Source organism: Rhamphochromis sp. 'chilingali' (assembly GCF_963969265.1).
Source record: "Rhamphochromis sp. 'chilingali' genome assembly, chromosome: 16".
Taxonomy (NCBI): domain Eukaryota; kingdom Metazoa; phylum Chordata; class Actinopteri; order Cichliformes; family Cichlidae; genus Rhamphochromis; species Rhamphochromis sp. 'chilingali'.
In genome coordinates, this window is record NC_137943.1 from 27,522,703 (window position 1) to 27,541,005 (window position 18,303).

General features: G+C 40.1%; 2 protein-coding genes across 3 annotated transcripts in view; one reads left to right on the forward strand and one right to left on the reverse strand.

The window, feature by feature from the left end:
• tesk2 (testis associated actin remodelling kinase 2) overlaps positions 1-11,918 on the forward strand; it is a 36,398-nt gene extending 24,480 nt beyond the window's left edge. For both annotated transcript variants that reach the window (XM_080907137.1, XM_080907138.1), the window contains exons 8-14: positions 133-215; positions 2,424-2,508; positions 2,772-2,855; positions 3,706-3,792; positions 5,874-6,012; positions 7,611-8,141; positions 9,526-11,918. In XM_080907137.1, coding sequence (XP_080763263.1) covers positions 133-215; positions 2,424-2,508; positions 2,772-2,855; positions 3,706-3,792; positions 5,874-6,012; positions 7,611-8,141; positions 9,526-9,815 — 1,299 coding nt within the window. In that variant the 3' untranslated portion in view covers positions 9,816-11,918. The remainder of the gene's footprint in view (positions 1-132; positions 216-2,423; positions 2,509-2,771; positions 2,856-3,705; positions 3,793-5,873; positions 6,013-7,610; positions 8,142-9,525) is intronic.
• Positions 11,919-13,231: 1,313 nt separating this feature from the next.
• On the reverse strand, positions 13,232-17,402 carry LOC308412632 (uncharacterized protein). Its single transcript, XM_080907139.1, has 5 exons — positions 17,265-17,402; positions 16,870-17,102; positions 16,665-16,786; positions 15,947-16,049; positions 13,232-14,997 (listed from the first exon to the last, which is right to left on the reverse strand). The coding sequence occupies exons 1-5, from the start codon at positions 17,372-17,374 to the stop codon at positions 14,042-14,044; spliced, it is 1,524 nt and encodes a 507-aa protein (XP_080763265.1). The 5' UTR covers positions 17,375-17,402; the 3' UTR covers positions 13,232-14,041.
• Positions 17,403-18,303: the final 901 nt, after the last annotated feature.

Sequence of the window (18,303 nt, forward strand, 5' to 3'; positions counted from 1 at the left end):
AAGATGCAACACCATGTACAGTAATGGTGAGGAAGTAGAGGTTTGGACTGGTATTACTAGCTCACAAAAGTTTTTTTTGGGTTTTTTTTTAATGCAACTTCCTCAAGCAAACGTGTCTTTCTGCATTCACAGAACTGCCTGATCAAGAGTGATGACGGCATGTACACAGCAGTGGTGGGAGACTTTGGCCTGGCAGAAAAGATCCCTACCAATCTGTAAGGAGGACTCACTGATCTCAGCACATATTTACACCTGGATCATAACTAGTATTAAAAATAATAAACAGCATTTGGAGGCCGTGCTTCTGGTTTTCTACCAGTGTTACAGTCGTGCTTACTCATACTAACACTGAATCTAAATTGTGTTGTAAAAGGGGCCGGCTGTAACCATGAAGTCATTGATAATTATCACCCAGCGTTAGCTTGATCTGTCCTTGTACCCTTTCATTCACTCACTGTTTTTAGTTTTTACATTTAGCATGTTTGCGTCACAGCTCTTCTCATCCACCTCGTACTAGACTCAGTAATTTACAGCTGTCAAAAACCACACGTACCCCACGTACTGATCGACAAAGAGTAAGGGAAAACACTGATGAACAGAAGCACATTTAGTAGGTAAAACTGCAGGCTCTTTTTTTCTTTTCAAAACCCCAGATCTAAAATTAGATTGATTTTAAGACAGATGACTCAAAACTGAAGTTTAACAAGGCTGATGTCTGCTAGTACGTAACCAAACTGAGATATCCGTTCGCTTGTTTTATCTGGTTAAAAAAAGTTTATCAAACTTCAAAGCTGTATTGGACCAGTTTTATACTTGCTTGTAGTGGCTACTAACATCTCTAGGTGTGTCACATAGTTTGGTTTATGTAATTTAACTGACTGGGATGATGTCTTTGCAGGGTAGCCTTTTTAGCTTTGTCTTGATTTGTTTTAATTTATCTGCACCACACTTCCATTTGTGTCAGGAATAAATGATCATATTGCTACTCCATTCAAATGCTGCTCATTGTAATGAGTGCCAGAGAATATTGCAGGTCATAAGATTAATATTCTAGCCTGTTTTTTGTTCATTACTGCTCTCCACATGATTATTTTTGTACCTTTCTGTTGTTGCTGTTACAGCTAACTCAGAGTCTTCCTCCTCTTCTTCCTCCTCCTCCTCCTCCTCATATCACTCACAGGGTTATTTACTGACACATAGGTCAGGCACTAACATTAACAGCCGCCTCTACATTTCACATTCTCTTCTTTAGTGTTTTGATAACAGTAGGATAGTATCAGTGCCGGGTTTTACTTTTTTAATCCTGCAGCAGAGTAAAGGAGTGTCTCTGTTTTGTCTTTTCTAAACTATATTCAGGAGCGCTGTGCATAGAGACCAAATAATAACTTATGTAATGCTTTATGCATGTGGATATGTAAACATGTATGGGTGTTACTGTGCTGAAAGTAGCCACTCCCGTTATTATTTATTATTAAGTGGGAGAGTGCAGTTTGTCAGGAAATGATGAATCTTGGCTTGCTTAATCCAGTTTAAAAATGTATGAAGCAAAGGTCATTTAAGTGAACGAATTAGAGAGTTAAGAGAAATGTTACTATATCATTTTAAATGTCATAAAAGGTGATTAAAAGGTCTGCCTGGTAGAGTCAATACCAAAAACCATTGGTAGTAAATTAGAATAGAATGTGGTTATTTGTAAATCTTATAGACCTTATAGACTTCTTTTAATAGCAGTTTGGAAAGTGTCTGAGAACTGAGGAGACCTGCTGCTAGACCTTTGTGAGAGAAATATTGTCCCCTTTTTGTCCGATATGCGATTCTCGCTGCTCAAAAATACTGTGTGTTCTTGTTTTGTATTTTTCATTCCATGATGTACCAAATGTTTGCAATTGGTAAAAATCAGCCTGCCTGCAGTCCAGACTCTTCTATGACAAAGCCATGCTGCAGTAATGGATGCAGTATGTTTTTTAGCATTGTCTTGCTGAAATATGCAATCTCTGAAAAAGGAATGGTCTGGATGGGAGCATATGTTGCTCTACAAGCTGCATGTACCTTTCAGCATTAATGGTGAGGTTAGAGTTTGCATGTTTTCACAGATGTTCTATATCCATTTACTCCGCTAATGCACTCAAAGAGGCTTTTACTTTTTAGCACACGGGTAATATAAAGCCTCATGTTGTATTAAACATCCTTCCTTTACCCACTTTGTGAACATGGTCAGGTCAGGTCTCTTCCTCGTTCTACACTCACTCTTGCCTTCCTCAAGTTAAAAACAACTCTGTAAAAATATTTTAGATCAGTGAAGCAGGAAAGCAGAGTTCTAGGTTAATCTTAAAACTGCAAAGTTTCTTACATTTTCTGGCTTTTTTACTATGATGGCATGTTGAATATAATAAATTATTCTGTGTCTGTGATGGTGTGTTTAGCGCTGAAGGAGAGAAGCTTTCAGTGGTTGGGTCTCCTTTCTGGATGGCTCCGGAGGTGCTGAGAGATGAACCCTACAATGAGAAGGTAGATGTTTATCTTTACAGCCAGTGCTGCTATGGCCTCAGACTGGACTGAACATAAACTTTGATTAGACATTGTTACAATAGTTTTGATTAAACCTAAACAAACCCCGATGGAAACTGAATCTTCGGAACTGTTAATAATAGCAGATAATTCGCAGTTACTCTGATCTGAATTGTTAGAAGGGGCAATTTTATATTTTTATAAGCAGTCTTTCTTTGCTCTTGCGGGTATGTGTGTAAATATTAACGTCGATCTGTTTTCAGGCCGACGTGTTCTCCTATGGAATAATCCTGTGTGAAATCATCGCAAGGATTCAGGCCGACCCCGACTTTCTTCCCCGCACAGAGGTGACTGCTCATCTGCCTCGCATCACTTTTCTGATCACATGACCTTGCAGTACTAAGTCTACATGTTTGCACTGTACACAGACTAATCTTGTTGCTATACTGTGCCTCTCACCATGTGTACACAGTAAAATAGTTATTCACAGAACAAAATGAGTGTCAACCATTTTCCCACCCATTTTAGAAAAATATAAGTGAACTTCAAATACTTACTATTTATTCATCTAATGAACTTTCTCATTGTGCTTATGTCCAGGCTCTCTTTGTACAAGGCCGATGTTTACCGTTTATAATGTGAAATATGTAAAAGGCTCAGAATATTGCTGTTCAAGTTAGTTAAAACCACCCTTTTCAGTCTTATTTATAACTGCAGTAGCATCTTACACTGGCATTAAAATTATGAAATGCATGTTAATAAAATACAGAAACTTTGATCACCTGTACATTTGTTTTGCACACCGTTTAACATTAAAATCCCTTACCAAGCATCTACTGTATGCAAGTTGGCATGAATTCATTAAGAATGATAACTGGTCAAAAGGGTAATCCTTTGCATTTCAGTGTGAATTGTGCCCTTAAGCCGGGCTTACAAGTGAATCCAAGTTAATAATAAAGCAGCTGATTATTAGTTCTTGATGGCCTAAAGCAAAAGAAAACTTGGCAGCCAGCAGGATCATGTCAGAGGGATTAGTTTGACACGAAGCTGGCTTTGGCAGCTGAGTTACAGTATGTCAAACATCTGCTGAAGTGCTGTCAGTCTCCGTCTTTATCCCACTGTTAGAATATGAATTTCCTGTTTGTTCTTCATGTATTTCAAACCTCTTTGTCCCTCTCGCTTCGCCCTCCTGACCAGAACTTCGGCCTGGACTATCACACATTCCAGCACATGGTTGGAGACTGTCCGCCTGACTTCCTCCAGCTGGCCTTTAACTGCTGCAATGTGAGTCCATTATACAACCTCATTTTTTAAATTTCAGAAATAATAAAACTTTAAAAAGCAGGATTCAAATAATCCAAGTAGTGTCTGTGAGGCTTCAGGCTGCTCTAAAGGCTCTGTTTCTAAATTTTTTCCTACTATTTAAATCGGTATGATGTCAAAAAAAGAGCAGATATCTGTCATATAGCCATTTGAGGCCCACCCACCTGCTCTTCAGTCCTTGTGTTTGCAACCAGCAGCCAATTGGAATAAAGTTGGCTTAATAATGGTAGAGAAGCTAACATAGTTTATTTCAGACCAAGTGAAATGAGCGACTTCATCAAAACCCATGAGATAAACTGTGATTCATTTAAAGTGGCTCTTTTAAAGTCCAATAAACAGCTTAGGTTTATTTTAAGCATAAAAACATGTTGTTTACTGGGAGATGTACGTGGTCATTGCTTATCGATTTCCAATCCTCTGCTTTCCATCTTGTGCAACAAACATTCAGGGCTGCTTATCTCTGACCAGCATTTACAGGAAGTAAACAAAACATAACTGTTAAATATTTAAAATTCAATAGAAAAAAATAAATGTGCTTGTTAGCACTAGTTCACTGATAATAAACACCCACTGTCTGCTTGTGAGAAAACAGCTTGCAGGCAGCAGTAGCTTTAAAGTAGCTCATAAAGTTGAGGCTTCAGTCTGTTTTTATAATGTGTTTACCACAAACTCTGCTATGTTGAGACAACATTTCCCAGTTGGCTTTGTCCTGGAGTTTCGACTGTTTTATTTCTAATTAGTTAAGTAACGTTCATTCCCTTTTTCAGAAATAAAGGGGCAATCTGATTATGTGAATAATCGGATTTAGCTTCCTCTCCAGAAGGGGTTCTGTTCTCTAAAAGCAGAGCCACTCACTTGGCACGTTCTGCTTTTCTTAAGTCATATACTGGTTTGTTGTAAAAGTATCTAGAATAAGCAGCAAGTAAATGAAACCATAAAATAAAATATATTTGCTTATAGACTTTAAATGAGATTTTGATACTTTGTTTTACTCACATGATCACTGAACTGAAAACACGAGTTATTTTTCACTGAAGTTAATTACAACCACAGATGATGAGAGCATTAAAGATCTTACAGCACCCTGCTGATTAAGACTAGATAGGCCTCTTCTATCCCTTCTCATCCTTATCTCTTGTCTTGCTTTTATCATCCTTATCCTTCTTCAAGTCTGTTTCCAAGTCTGTCTCTTTCTGGCATTTCCTTGCGACTTCTTTTGCACTTCTTTGACAGTTAAATATCATCTTTTAGCAACACTTTCATTTTTTTCACACTTTGTATTTCATCCCAGCTGTCCATTGCCAATTTCTTCTTCTTCCATCTGCCTCCCCTTGTTTCTCTTGCTTTTATTTTGCCTCTCAGCTTTATCATTTTCATTTCATACATTTCTATCCTCATAAATTCAGTCAGTCACTATTCTTGGAAAGGAGGGGCTTTCCTGCATAGGGGAATTTTTTGTAATTTTCTCATAGGGATTTTTAGCTAGAGCCAAACGTTAATCAACGGCTATATGATTAAAATATTAAGCACGTTTGAGTTTGCATTTCTGTCACATAGGGTGACTCATGGCCTTTAATGTAAGGATATGATTGTACTTGTATGTGCTGGCACCACCCAAAGGTAAATCTAATTCTTAGCCATAAAATAAACATTTTATTACTAGATTTTATTGCTAAGGACAGTCGAAAATCATAGTGACCTCAGATGTTCATTTTACTACTTGTCTTAGTCTTATACCACAGTCTGCTGAGCAACTGAACATTTCCCAACTAGAGTGCCAATAATATTATAAAACCGTCCTTTCTTTGTGCCACTATGGCACCAACCTGTAAACTACAGTTTAAGGGTTTTGGTGTCATCGAGTAATGTAATGTGAACTATGACACTGTTACATAATCAACGCAGTTTTCATGTTAAGATAAATGCAATTCTGTTTGTGTGTTTCTCTTTACCTAGAAAATAATTTACAAAGTGCAACCTTTGATAATGTTTATTACTGTCACTATCAGCCTTCTCCATATCTCCTTTTTCTTCTCCTTTAGATGGATCCTAAACTCCGTCCATCCTTCTCAGACCTCGTCAGGCACCTCGAGGAGATTTTCGCACGCCTTAAAGTTGAAGATATGGAGCACGAGTGTGTCCTGCTCACTGGGGACAATGACAAGAAAACCATAGCCAAAGGTAACAGTCCCCCCCCCTCCCACTCTCACATAAAACTTCAGCTTTACAGTCCATAAAGGCCACGTCGTTTTATTTACACGAAGATGCTTGTAAATTCCTGTGAGGGGAGGTGAAAGGAGGGGAAACTGTAAGCAAACAAGGCAACAGAAATTTCCCTCACCTCACCCTTGCCACTTACAACAGTACAGACTCTGCTTGTCTTATCTTCTCAGCCTGTCAACTATTTCACCATTTATCCAATGTCCAATCCAACTCTTCTTTTTCCTCCTAACACCACAGTGCTTCTCATCTCAAAGCAAACGGTCACTTACAAAGGTGCTGTTTACACTGCCCTCACCCTAAACATACAGCCAGGCTTGCTCAGGCCAGATTTTGCTCCTTCCAAACAGCTTCAGCCATGTAATAGCCCTTATTTCACTGACGTCTGTATTCACTATTATCGCACTGAAGCGAGCTATTTAAAGTGCATCATGTTAACATTTATCTGAGTGTCCCTATCACTGACCCAGAGCTCTAACCGTGAATCACTTTGATTCCTGAAAATATAAACTTCATCCACGGTAGAAGAGGAAATTTGGTCAGAGATCAACATTCCTGCTTGAGACACTTAATCCATGCAGGCCCAGGTTTCACTTCTAATTTGGTCCCGCGTAGAGCCGCCTGCATGTCTGACACATCATGGAGTCACGAGGAGCCAGTAATGATTTTGTTTGGGCAAGCCCCAGAGCTTCACCCCCCCCCCCCGCCCCCCACTACATGTTATGTCACAGCTGTGACATAAAACATTTATACAGCTGTCAAGATTATTGTTTTCTTTTTATCCGATGAAGGTGGCAGAACATATAAAACGCAGTCTTAGCCTGCTGGCATGAGGGTGATCCCTCATGTAGCTGTTACTGTGTGGAAAACAGGGCCTGACTGTGACACCTCTCATCAGCTGTTGGTTGTTACATCATAAACTTCCTTTTCGCCATTCCTCCTCCCCTCTATGTACCCATCATCCTCCTCCACCTCCTCCATCTCCCTCTCTCTGCTGATAACATCAATGTTTCCCGAGACCAGGATCGCCCTGACAGTAGGAAATGTTTCTGTTGCATAACGAAAACGTAAAAGCCAAATATTTTTCCAAAGGAGCCTTTTTTTAGTCCACATGAGTAAAAAGAGTTTCCTGGAATAAAGGAGACACCTGGGGGTCCACTACAAGCTTTGAGAGGAGCTCGTTTTTTTAGATATATTTATGCTATGCTTGGAACTGTCTCAGTACTTAACTTTAAAAAATATTTATACGAGTAAACCCTTTGTTTTTGAACAATGTTTAACAACCACCGGCGAGACGGTTTCTTAATCCTGCCATGATTCCAGCGCTGCGAGAATTAAACCCGACCACACCACTGAAAACGTCTGTTTAAATAATCTCATGCAGCGCCTTGGGAAACTGTTAACATACATTTAGCCTATTCTGCCATCTAGTGGTTTTAAAATATTCCTGCTTCACCTTCTGTATGGCTATGTCAAAAAAAAACCTGAAATACACTTCTGTATTTTCTGTAGATTTTATGTAAGATGATCACAGAAAGCTCTTGTTCTCTTCATTTAAGGGGAGAAGATCCAAGGCTTCAAGCGAGGGAATCCTCTTGGTTTCCAGAACGATAAAATCCCTCCTAAATCACCCCGCCCCAGACGAAACATCTGGCTCAGCCGCAGCCAATCGGACGTCTTCTCCTGCAAGCCAGGAAGAAAAGTCAATGTCCAGGACCCTTACTATAACCCCCCTACTGCCAAGAGAGCCTCCAAAGCCCGCAAGATCAACCCTTTTACAGCCCGAGAAGATCTGTGCGGGGGGAAGATTAAGTTTTACGATGTGCCCAGCAAGTCTGTCTTCTCCCTGGTGTTTGACCTCCACTCGCCACCTGGAAGTGTGTTCAGTAACCAACCATGTGCTCTCGGGCCCGGAAGAGCCCAACAAGAGGCGTCTTATTACTGGCAGCAGCTGCCGGGAAGACAGTGTCACTCCTTACCGGTATCGCCCCAGCTTCCTCGCTCTGAGATCTTCCACCTCGCCGCTGCTGTTAGCACCAACAACGGTTCTGTTAACTGTAACTCCAGTCAGCTGTCCACAACTCTTCTAGGTGAGCTCAGCGAATGTTTGTGGAAAGATAAAAGATGAGCTTCAAGTAGAAAACAATCAACTAAAATTAGATTTTAGTTTAGTTTAGTGGCTAATGGTCCCTCTTTGAAGTGACATGTCAGGGACATTTGTGATTAACCAAGCAGTTTGCATGTAGCATGCAGCAAGCATTGTAAATAAATAACATTTTTAATTGCTGAGTGTGTAAGTAACTCTTTGCTTTGCGGTTTAAATTCTAAGCTAGAGGATTGTGAACTCATAATATGCTTCTTTTCAGCTAAGAGTGCACCATACATGAGGCGAGTAAGGTGATGATAACCAGAAATAAGGAACTCATGTTCAGTGCTGCTTTTGAGCAGGTTTTAAATAAGAGGATAACACGTTATCTTCTGTCAGTGATGACCACAGTAACGACCAAACCATATGTGTCATATTATTACATTACCTGTTCACTTTTAGGTTACTGTAACAGACATGAGTCATCATCTGTGAAGTCAGTTTCATTCCGTCTGTTTCATATAAATGAAACGGTGTGGGCCATCTCATTCTGCAGGAGCAGGAACAGAACAGTCTGTAATTATTAGGGCGAGTTTCCTCGTTCATCAGTTTTTGCTCCTTTAGTGTAGGTTGACAAGTTAATGCGATTATTTAAGTGTACATCTTTTGGGATGCATAAGAAAACTATTTGAGTTCCAGTGCAAAGAACACTGGAACAAGGACCATTACCATATCGCTATGGTAATGGTCCCACATAATTAGTAGCTAAAGTTTGGAAACTTGCATGGTTTAAATGATAAGCATGAGGGTGATGAATAACTGGCAATATTTGTCTGCAGACGCCGTGTGTGACCTTATTAAAGTCGTCCTTTATGATCTCAAAATAATAATGCACTTTGAATGTCGGACAGGAAATTCCAGTGGCAGTCAAATAGAGCAGCCATGTAATTGATAGTAGCTTTCCATGACTTAGTGTCACCGATTTACCCTATTTACACAAGTTTAAGTTTAGCCATAGATCAACATGTGTGTCCTACTCATAGTGTGAGAAATCTGTGTTCATCTGATCAACAACACTGCATCCAAACTACTTCAGATTTGGTTTGATGAATTATCAGGAGCCCGAGTTAAGTGCACTGCTGAGTTTGATGCTGCTTGGATGAAGGATGTGACAGACACACACACACAGACACACACACAGACTATTTTTGTTGCTGTCCTTTTTACAAAACAGTAACTTTATGATTACCTATATATGATACATTAATGGACATCTGTAAATTGTAGCTACAAAGAGTTAAATTCAACATAATTTACAAGTACAGCAGTCTTTTTGTTGTAACCTTTTATCCTTACTCTTTCGGCTTTTTTTTTTTTTTTTCTCACAGGTACTAACTCACGGTCTGATGCAGGCCAAATGGGAAATGACATCCGGCAAAAGGTGGCGCTGAGCAGCTGGACGAAGAAATATGTCGTGGTTGAAATCCCACCCTACTGCGGGCAGAGAAGAGGGGAGGACGACGGGGAGGTAGAGGGAAGTAAGGAGGACTCGTTAAGGGAGAGCTGGTCTCCGATGATCCCCAGCAGTGAGAGAGACAGTGGAGAGGCCATGGACTGCTCGAGCAGCCCGGAGGACGAGCAGGAATGGGAACGGGGGACAAACACATGCCCAATGTAATGCACCCGCGCAAAATGCGTCAACACACTGAGGTGGTGGAAAAGAAAGCGGGGAGGACTCTGACTCCACAGAGGCAGCCGAAAACGGCTTTTAAAAGTAGACTGGACACATTTCAAATTTTTTTGGAGAATAAAAGATAAAAGGAAAAATCACTTGATTGTGATCTTTCAAGTGAATGTATCACCTGTTGACTCAATCAAGCACACTTGATTTGGATAAATAATTATTGTTCAAAGTTTCCACCCAGGTGTGAAAGTCAGCAATAGCACAAAAAGCTTTTTATCAACACAACGGACCCTCTGCATAGAGATTATTTTTCTGAAAAGGTTGTTTGTATTTAATATTGTGAGATGTAGATTTTTTTCTTTTTCCTCTAGTCAGTGTTTTGTCTATGAGGAGAGGTATTGAAGAGCCATTGTGTTGTGTTTAGGTTTTGATACTTTTTGTGTTCATTGAGAAACAAATGCTTATACTGAATCAAAAACCCCCGCATCAGATTTACAAGACCGTACGCTGATATTCAGATGAGAACGTGCCTAAAAGCACTCACGAGACCGATGTTTAATCTCTCCCCCAGGAGAAAAAGGGTGACAGAGTTAAGGGTTTGTCAGTGATTTCTCTGTGAAATTGGGAAAAGGGTGGTTCCTCACTGCTCATTCCTGCCAATTTAAAAAAACAACCTGGTGTCAGGCGACTGAAATCTTTCAGGAACATTTCTTGTTCTTTTGACATTTTTTAGCCCGCTAACTTTAAAGTACAGAAAAAAGAGGAGAGATAAACTAGTCAAACGAAAGCCAGCCAGTCTAAGCATTTTTTATTTCTACCCTCTGTAGGCAAACATAGATATTGTAATAAATGTCTTGTACATCTGTCAGGCCAGATTTCCAAAACAGTCCCTCCAAAAAAGAAGCAAGCCAAAACACAGGTTATTTACTTGGATGTGTTCCAACTCAAGACAAGTTTAAAGCCACACGATGCAAATTTTAAAGAGCAAAACTTAAATAAAAAGCCAAATCTGAGATCATACCACGACAAAGGCTGAAAATCCTTCCACGCTATGCACTGAATTATCCCTGGATTCAGAAGGATATCTGGATCTAGCTTCATATACATCTCAAAAATATATCACAACTCTGTCTCCCAGTTTTGATCATGTAAAGTTTTGATGCAAAGTTTCCAGTTTTTCGCCATCTCTCGCTGGTGATAAATCCTTCCAAAAATTCCTGCATCTAGATTTGTACGTACTCCAAAAATTTATCACTTCTGAGTTTGCCAAGTCTCACCACTGATTTAAAAAAAAAAAAAAAAAAAAAAAAAAGAAGGGAAAAAAGAAGATAAAATAATAATATTAAATAATCCGTCCATAATATTTGAGTGCTTCTACTAGCAGACGAACCATCCAGTGTGTGATGGGTTTGAAGTAACAACCTGCTTCCCACTTTACTCTTCTGATTAAGTATTACAGGATGAAGCTACTGAAGCATAATTAAATCCACTTTAAGGTTGATAATTGTAGCAAATGTTGGTAAACTATAGAAAGACGGGTCTTACGTCAGACTTATTAAAAAAAAAACAGGATTACTGTAAGTCATACAAACAGTGTTATCAAACAGTCCTTACAGATTTGTGCGTTGTCAGAAACTTTTCATGGTGGTATTGTTTTAACATTGCTGATACTGAAATCACTTTACTTAAAGGACTCAGTTGATGATTGGGTGTAAATATGTTTTCCAGTTTAACATCATAACCTGGAGTTTCAAAGTCTTTCATGGTGACTTTCTGCTCTAGTGGAGGGAAAACATTTAGGCAACAGGAAGTGCCGCAAATAAATGCAGTTGTTATTTGGTAAAACTGAATAATTACAGCGTACAGTACAGATTTTTTTAAAGCTGCTAACATTTGGTTCGCTTTGTTTAATGAACTATGAGACCCTGTGACTTGTTGTACTTGACACTCCACTGAATGTCTGATTTGAATCAGTCGTCTTTAGTTTTTCCATCTCCACCTTAATGAGTATTAAAATCCTTGTAAATGTCTATCCGAACAGCTCTGTGTACAAACTAAATGGCTCATAAAGATTAGATTCATAGTGTTGAACATCAACGCCGATATTTTTTCCTTTGTGTGGCTTTTGTTGCGTTCTGCTGATCTCAGTCTGATCCCTCTAATAAGAACTAAAATGCACACATAGAGTGATATATAGAGTCCTGTCCTATCACTACTCCTCTATGCAACTTTTATCACAGTTTTACAGGATAAAAGATCTAATTTCATATTTATATTGAAAAAAGTAATGTCTTACCTTTGTATATTTGTGTAAAATGTTTGTGGTACTTGCCTTGTTGAATACAGATTAAGATGTTTTTTGTTTTTCTGATTGAATAACAAGTTTGCCTGAGTTTTTCTTGTCTTACTTCAGGATGACTCCCGTCACCCTCAGAACTCACACTTCAGATTCCAGAGCCTATTTTAGCTTTCAGAAAAGGTCAACCAGTCAGTCTTTAATCGGTTTATAATCACCAATAACCCTAACAAGCATCACTGAGTTGGAGGAGGAAGCTAGAGTACCTGAAGCTACACGGGCAGCATGGGAACATTGAAACTCTAGACAGATTCAAACCCAGGAACCTTCTTGTTGTGAGACATTCGTGCTGACCACTGCACCATCCTAAGCGAGATCTGTTTCTAAAATAAATGAAACTTCCCAATTTGATTTCCATGCCCGGAGACTGAAGACAAGCGATGCCAAAAGATGGTTAGTTTAATTCTCACGAGTCATATATTTAAATAAAGCAGTTCTGACACTTTCCAAAATCCTTCAAGTCTAATCTGGTTACATTTCTTTCAGTTTACTGAAATGTATTTATTGTAACAGCCGTCCATCTGCAGGTTATCCAGTTCAGGGTCATAGGCCGAGAGACTTATCCCAGCTTCACAGGGTGGGAGGCGGGGTACGGCCTGCAGAGGTCGCCTTTCTGTTTTATGACCAGTAACATTCAATAAAATTCAAATCAAACTTAATCCTCGATTGACTGTTTGTAAAAATGTAACCTAGAGGTTTAAACATACCACAGTTCCTACTTTAGTTTGCAGTTGTAAGAAGTTATTTAAAACATACCTAATTTATAATCAAATGATTTCCAGCTTATAAAAACACTGACATTGTGCTTGAAAATGTAAAAACAACAAAATGGGAGGGGAGGGGGGTGCAGGGATTACTGCTTTTGTTAGAGCCAGACAATCTCTTCTTCTACCCCCTGACGGCCCATCAGTTTTTTGGTACTTCTTTGATTTACCTCCAGCACAAGTAACTTTGATGTTTAATGGAAACACCAGACACCGATCTAATCTCTGATAGGGCTGAGATGTGTTCAAAGATGTGTTCAAGGACCAAGTTCAAATGCAGAGCAACTTTATTTACTTTTCAAATTTGCAGTTTGGGCTCCGCAGGGAAAAACTTATCAGGATTAAATTAACATAAGTTACATGTAATAACAAAGGCAATGAATATGAAATTGGTAATTTAGGAACAACAACACGGTTGAAGATGAAGAGAGAAGAATGGCAGGTAGAAAGCCTCTTTAGCTTTTCATTAGCCTCTCATTAAGGCTGATGGATTAACACATAAAGCTACGTTTCATGAGTCTTTAAGGTGATTTGAAACCAGTGATTAAAAGGACTGAAGCTAGCATTAGTTCTGCAGTCTGATCACAGACTGTATATGAAAGATTGACATATGCTTCAGGTCTGAATTTTAAGCCATTGGAGAAGTGCTTTAAACCTGCATTCTTTTTAAAAGCCAGTAGAGGGCGACTATAAAAAAAAGAACTCAGTTTTACTCGGTTTGTGACCTCAATAAACATTTCATAAACACTGAGTTTATGTCTCACTGAATAAATTTGTTCCTAGTTGGAGTAAAACAGATGTGTTATACGGGGCATGTTTGAGGAGTTGATGAGTTTATTTCCACCCTTTACTCACCACAGCTGGCTAAAAAAAACAAAAAAACATAAAAAGATAAAACACTTAATAACAACTTTCCACAATCCATCTTTTCCATGCAGCCTGTGTGGCGCCTGATGGAAACACATTAGCCGGGCCATAAACTTGACTGTAGTTTTATAATTCTGTACCACTCAGTCTAAAATTATGTGTATATGTAACATCACAAAAACAAAACCAATTATTAAGTTCTCCACACGGGCAGCGGTTGTATAAAATAAACATTATAAGTGTGCTGTTTTCTGATGAGACTTGAGGCTAGAGCGCTGGGTGAAGCACTTCCCGCACAGCGAGCACTCGTAGGGCTTCTCCCCGCTGTGGACCACCGCGTGTCTGATGAGGTTGCACTGTTTGGTGAAGCTCCGGCCGCACTGCATGCAGCTGAACGGCTTCTCGCCCGTGTGACTCCTCAGGTGCTCTTTGAGCTGGCTGAACCTGGTGAAGCTTTTGTCGCAGTACGTGCAGTTGAACCGCTTCTCGCCGAGCCCGGACCTCCAGGGCGTCCTCATCCTCCTCGCCAGGCTCAAACTGCCTCCAACTCTGTGTGTGGCGAAGGGGCCTGCGGGGTTCGGCCCAGTCCGGCCCTCGTCTGGATTACTCGTTTGAGTACAGCTCTGTAACTGTTGAGGAATCAAGGTGGGATCTGTGGAGTTAATCTGAGATGCAGAGTTTTGTCCTTCCTCTGACTGTGGCCTCTTACATCCCAAACTTCTGCCTCGTCTTTTCACTCGTGCGGAACTCAGCACAACAGAATTAAATTTCCCAACAGAGTGAACTCTGGGTGCCACATCCTCCAAATGCAACAGGGCTGAAGATGCAAATGCAGCAGGAATCTGCTCAAACTGCTGCCCGGTGTACGGGACACCTGAGTCCCCCGTGTCTCTGCACACGCTGGATGGCCACAGCTGCCCCTCAGCTGTCTCTGTCACAAACGTGTGGGCTGAACCGAGTGGAGCTGCGTCCTCATCCGCCTCTTCCTCTTTCTCGTGTTTCACTACGAGTTCGATATCATTTTGGCCGCTGTTCAGCTGCTGTTCTGGGAAAATGCTGTAGCCGTCTACTTGGGAAACCAGATCTTCAGAGAGGGCCGGGTTTTCAGCCGAGTGGTAAAGCTCCGCAAAGCTGTCGCCTTGGGCAGGTTTTGTTGTGTCGAAATACGGCTGATGCTCGGCTCCAGAGACTAAAGAGAGCACATTACCAGAGAGATGCCTTTAATAAAACCTTTAATCGTTTAGAGCAAAGGTGTCAAACATAAGGCCAAGTCTCCAGAGTCACCCCACTGGACAGCTTTGGAAAATGTAAAGGAGGGTGTAAATTTTTCATATTTATTTTCATATATTTCTGTATTTTCATAAATTTGACAGCTTGCCCTACTATTAAAGCTCTTCCCTGTGGCTATCCATATTACACCAATGTAATTAAGTAATAATTAAACTATTAAATTAGAGAAAATCTCCTGTTTTTTTTCCACAGTAAAACACATAAATGTGGACAAAAACTTTCTGCTTTATAACTACAGGACAGTCTGAACAATGATAATTTTACACATTTATTTCTTGCAACTCAATCCCAGAGTCAAGCTGATAGATTTATTTTATTAAGCAGAGCAGCATTTCTTTATCATATATTGAAAGTAAAGGTAAAGTTGTGCTTCTTTTTCCTCATATTGTGATATCTCAGGGATTAAATGGGCAGTTAAACCTCTTTGCACCAATAGAAAGGGAAGTTTCACTGGTCTGACCCACTTGGCCTCTGAGTTTGACATCCCTGATTTATAGTCGGCAAATAACAATTTGGCTCATTTGAAATTAATTTATAGTTGTAATTCTTATCAGATCATATCCTGGGCTTTGAATTCAGTGCAATGCTGTTAAACTGCAAACCTAGACAATAATTTGTCTGTAAACTGAACCATGTGTGTAGCATCAGCTCTGGTGCACATTAGCACACATACATATTAATTTGTACTCAGACTCAGGCTTCTCATCTTATGACCTGTATATAAACAGTGCATTTATTTACCTTTACAGCTTATCTGAGTAAAGTGAAGTATTCCTTGTGCTTGAACGAAAAGTCCCTCTTAAACATCACATTGTTTTATTTCTTCACTATTAAAGGTGTGGACTCACTCGGTCTGTCCTCTGCATCATTTTTCCACATATCCTCTTCTGCACACTCCTCTTTGATCCGTATGTGATCAGGCCCATTAGCAAGCTCCACGGCCTCAGCACACTGCAACAGCAGGCTCAGGGTTAGTGCTTAAATAAGATGACACATGCACTGCGTGGTCAAGCAAATGCATCAGTGCTTATATGCAAGTTGTGCTAGTAGAGCTCTAGCCCATCTACAATGAGGTTAAATAAGGTTAACATCACAAAGTTATAAAGTTTTGTACTTACGAGTCAATATAAAATAATTATTACATATATTCTAATTTACTTTCCCGTGTTTCTATCTTAAGGATATAGGTTTAAAAAAAAAAAAACTCCCTTAAAGCAACTGGTTCCTCGCTGAGCCTGGTTCTGCCAGAGGTTTCTTCCTGTTAAAATTGAGTTTTTCCTTCCCACTGTTGCCATTCATAGGGGGTCATATGCTTGTTGGGTTTTTCTCTGTATATATTATTGTAGGGTCTACCTTATAATATAAAGCACATTGAGGCAACGGTTGTTGTGATTTGGCGCTGTATAAATAAAACTGAATTGAATTGAATTGAACTGAACCCAGTCTGGGAGCTGGTTCCACAAGGGGATTGGGCTCTTCTAGTTAAAGGCTCTGTCTCTCACTCTCACTTCTGGAACTTCTATGAATGGGATAATATGGTGCACTGGTATAATAGCCGTATCCTACCTGCTGGGGTTGATCTGGAGCCTGAGCTTCCACCGGTGTGTCCCAATGTGAGCTCTGAGTTTCTTTGTTGAGAACTACTTTGACCAGAGGAGAGAATCTCCCCGCTGATGGATTGTTAAACACTAAGAGAGAAGATCACACAAAACTGTCAGTTATAAACAACAAAGACGTGACTCCTCAGCATCTCTCAGGCAGGTGTCCCCACCTTTTCTCCTGGCCCTCATCCGGCTCTTCCTCAGCTCTGCCTCCATCACCTCACACTTGCTCTTCAGCAGGTCGATGTCCCGCCGGCTCTGGCTCACCTCCAGCCTGAGCACCGTGCAGCTCTGGTCCACACGCCGGTTTATCTCAGCTACAGCCGCCTTGGCCAGGACTTCCATGACGGACAGCAGCTGACTCTGGAAGTCGCAGCTCTCCATCTCGCACTGGTTTCGGCTCCTTGTTACAGCACAAATAAACGTTTTAAGCTGCACACGTCTACGCGTGCTGTGTGTGAATCTGTGTGAAAGTATTAGAGCAGTGCATCCATCACCGAAGCACAGCGGCAGAAGTATCTGCAGGTTCTTCCGCGTATGCTAGAGGGACGCTTGTTTTTAGTACCTCTGTGATCCAGACAGACGGTCACGACTGAATCCTCCTAGAAAATTCATGCAAAAAACAACAAGCTGATAAATGCGTCTGTGCGTGTTTAAAAATGTAGTTTCCACCATTACAGGAAGTACTTAAACGACACACCAAACTCACTTGCAGCCACAAGTGACGTTGTGCTATTACCGTAATTATTACATACAAGCGCACTGCGCGTGTAGCAGGTGTGATTGCGGGTGACTGATTATTATTTGTTTTAATAATAATCATTTATTATGATTATTTATTATTTATGTGTAACTCCAATTACAATATGCTGTAACCTAGCTACTACCTTTATAAACAGCCAGATATGGACTTAACTGTACGTACAACAACTGACTTTTTTGCGAGATACAGATGTCTGACATATTACATGTGTAATATGACTTTTACATTTTGGAGGGTTCGTTTTTAGGCATGGTTTAGGTTGTCATGCCCATTTTGTGCAAAGATTAAAGTGATTGGGCCGCAAAAGCCACAAGGAAAGAAGCTCCTCCTTTCTCTGTAGTTTCAGTGTGCGTAGCATGGCTGATATGGCCAAAGGAGCATTTTTCTGCTGTTTCAATACTATTATTCTAAGAAGAGACTTAACCTTCCTGTAGCATTTATGAACACATCTGAAAAGAAAGAAAGAAAGAAAGCCATAAGAAATGTAACAGACAATTTAAGCAGTGAAAAAATTATGATAACAAAAAAAGAGAGAAAGAAAAACATCATTAACACTGGGTTACAGTTACTAATATAAACCACTCTCTGTCCAGGTTTTATCCCTAAGTTTTCGTCCAAACTTCGAGACACTCCACCTTAGATGAAACAGCTCACTGCAAATAAGCATTAAGTTGTTATGAGTGATCGGCTTCACCCTGTAATCAACTCTTATAGGATGGTGAGGATTATACTGGTCTTTATATACTATCTTTTGGAAGAATGATGATTGTCCAGTAGAGTTCATGAGACTTGTACAGTCAATCAGTGGGCATGCGGGGGCCCAGCACCTTACTAACACACT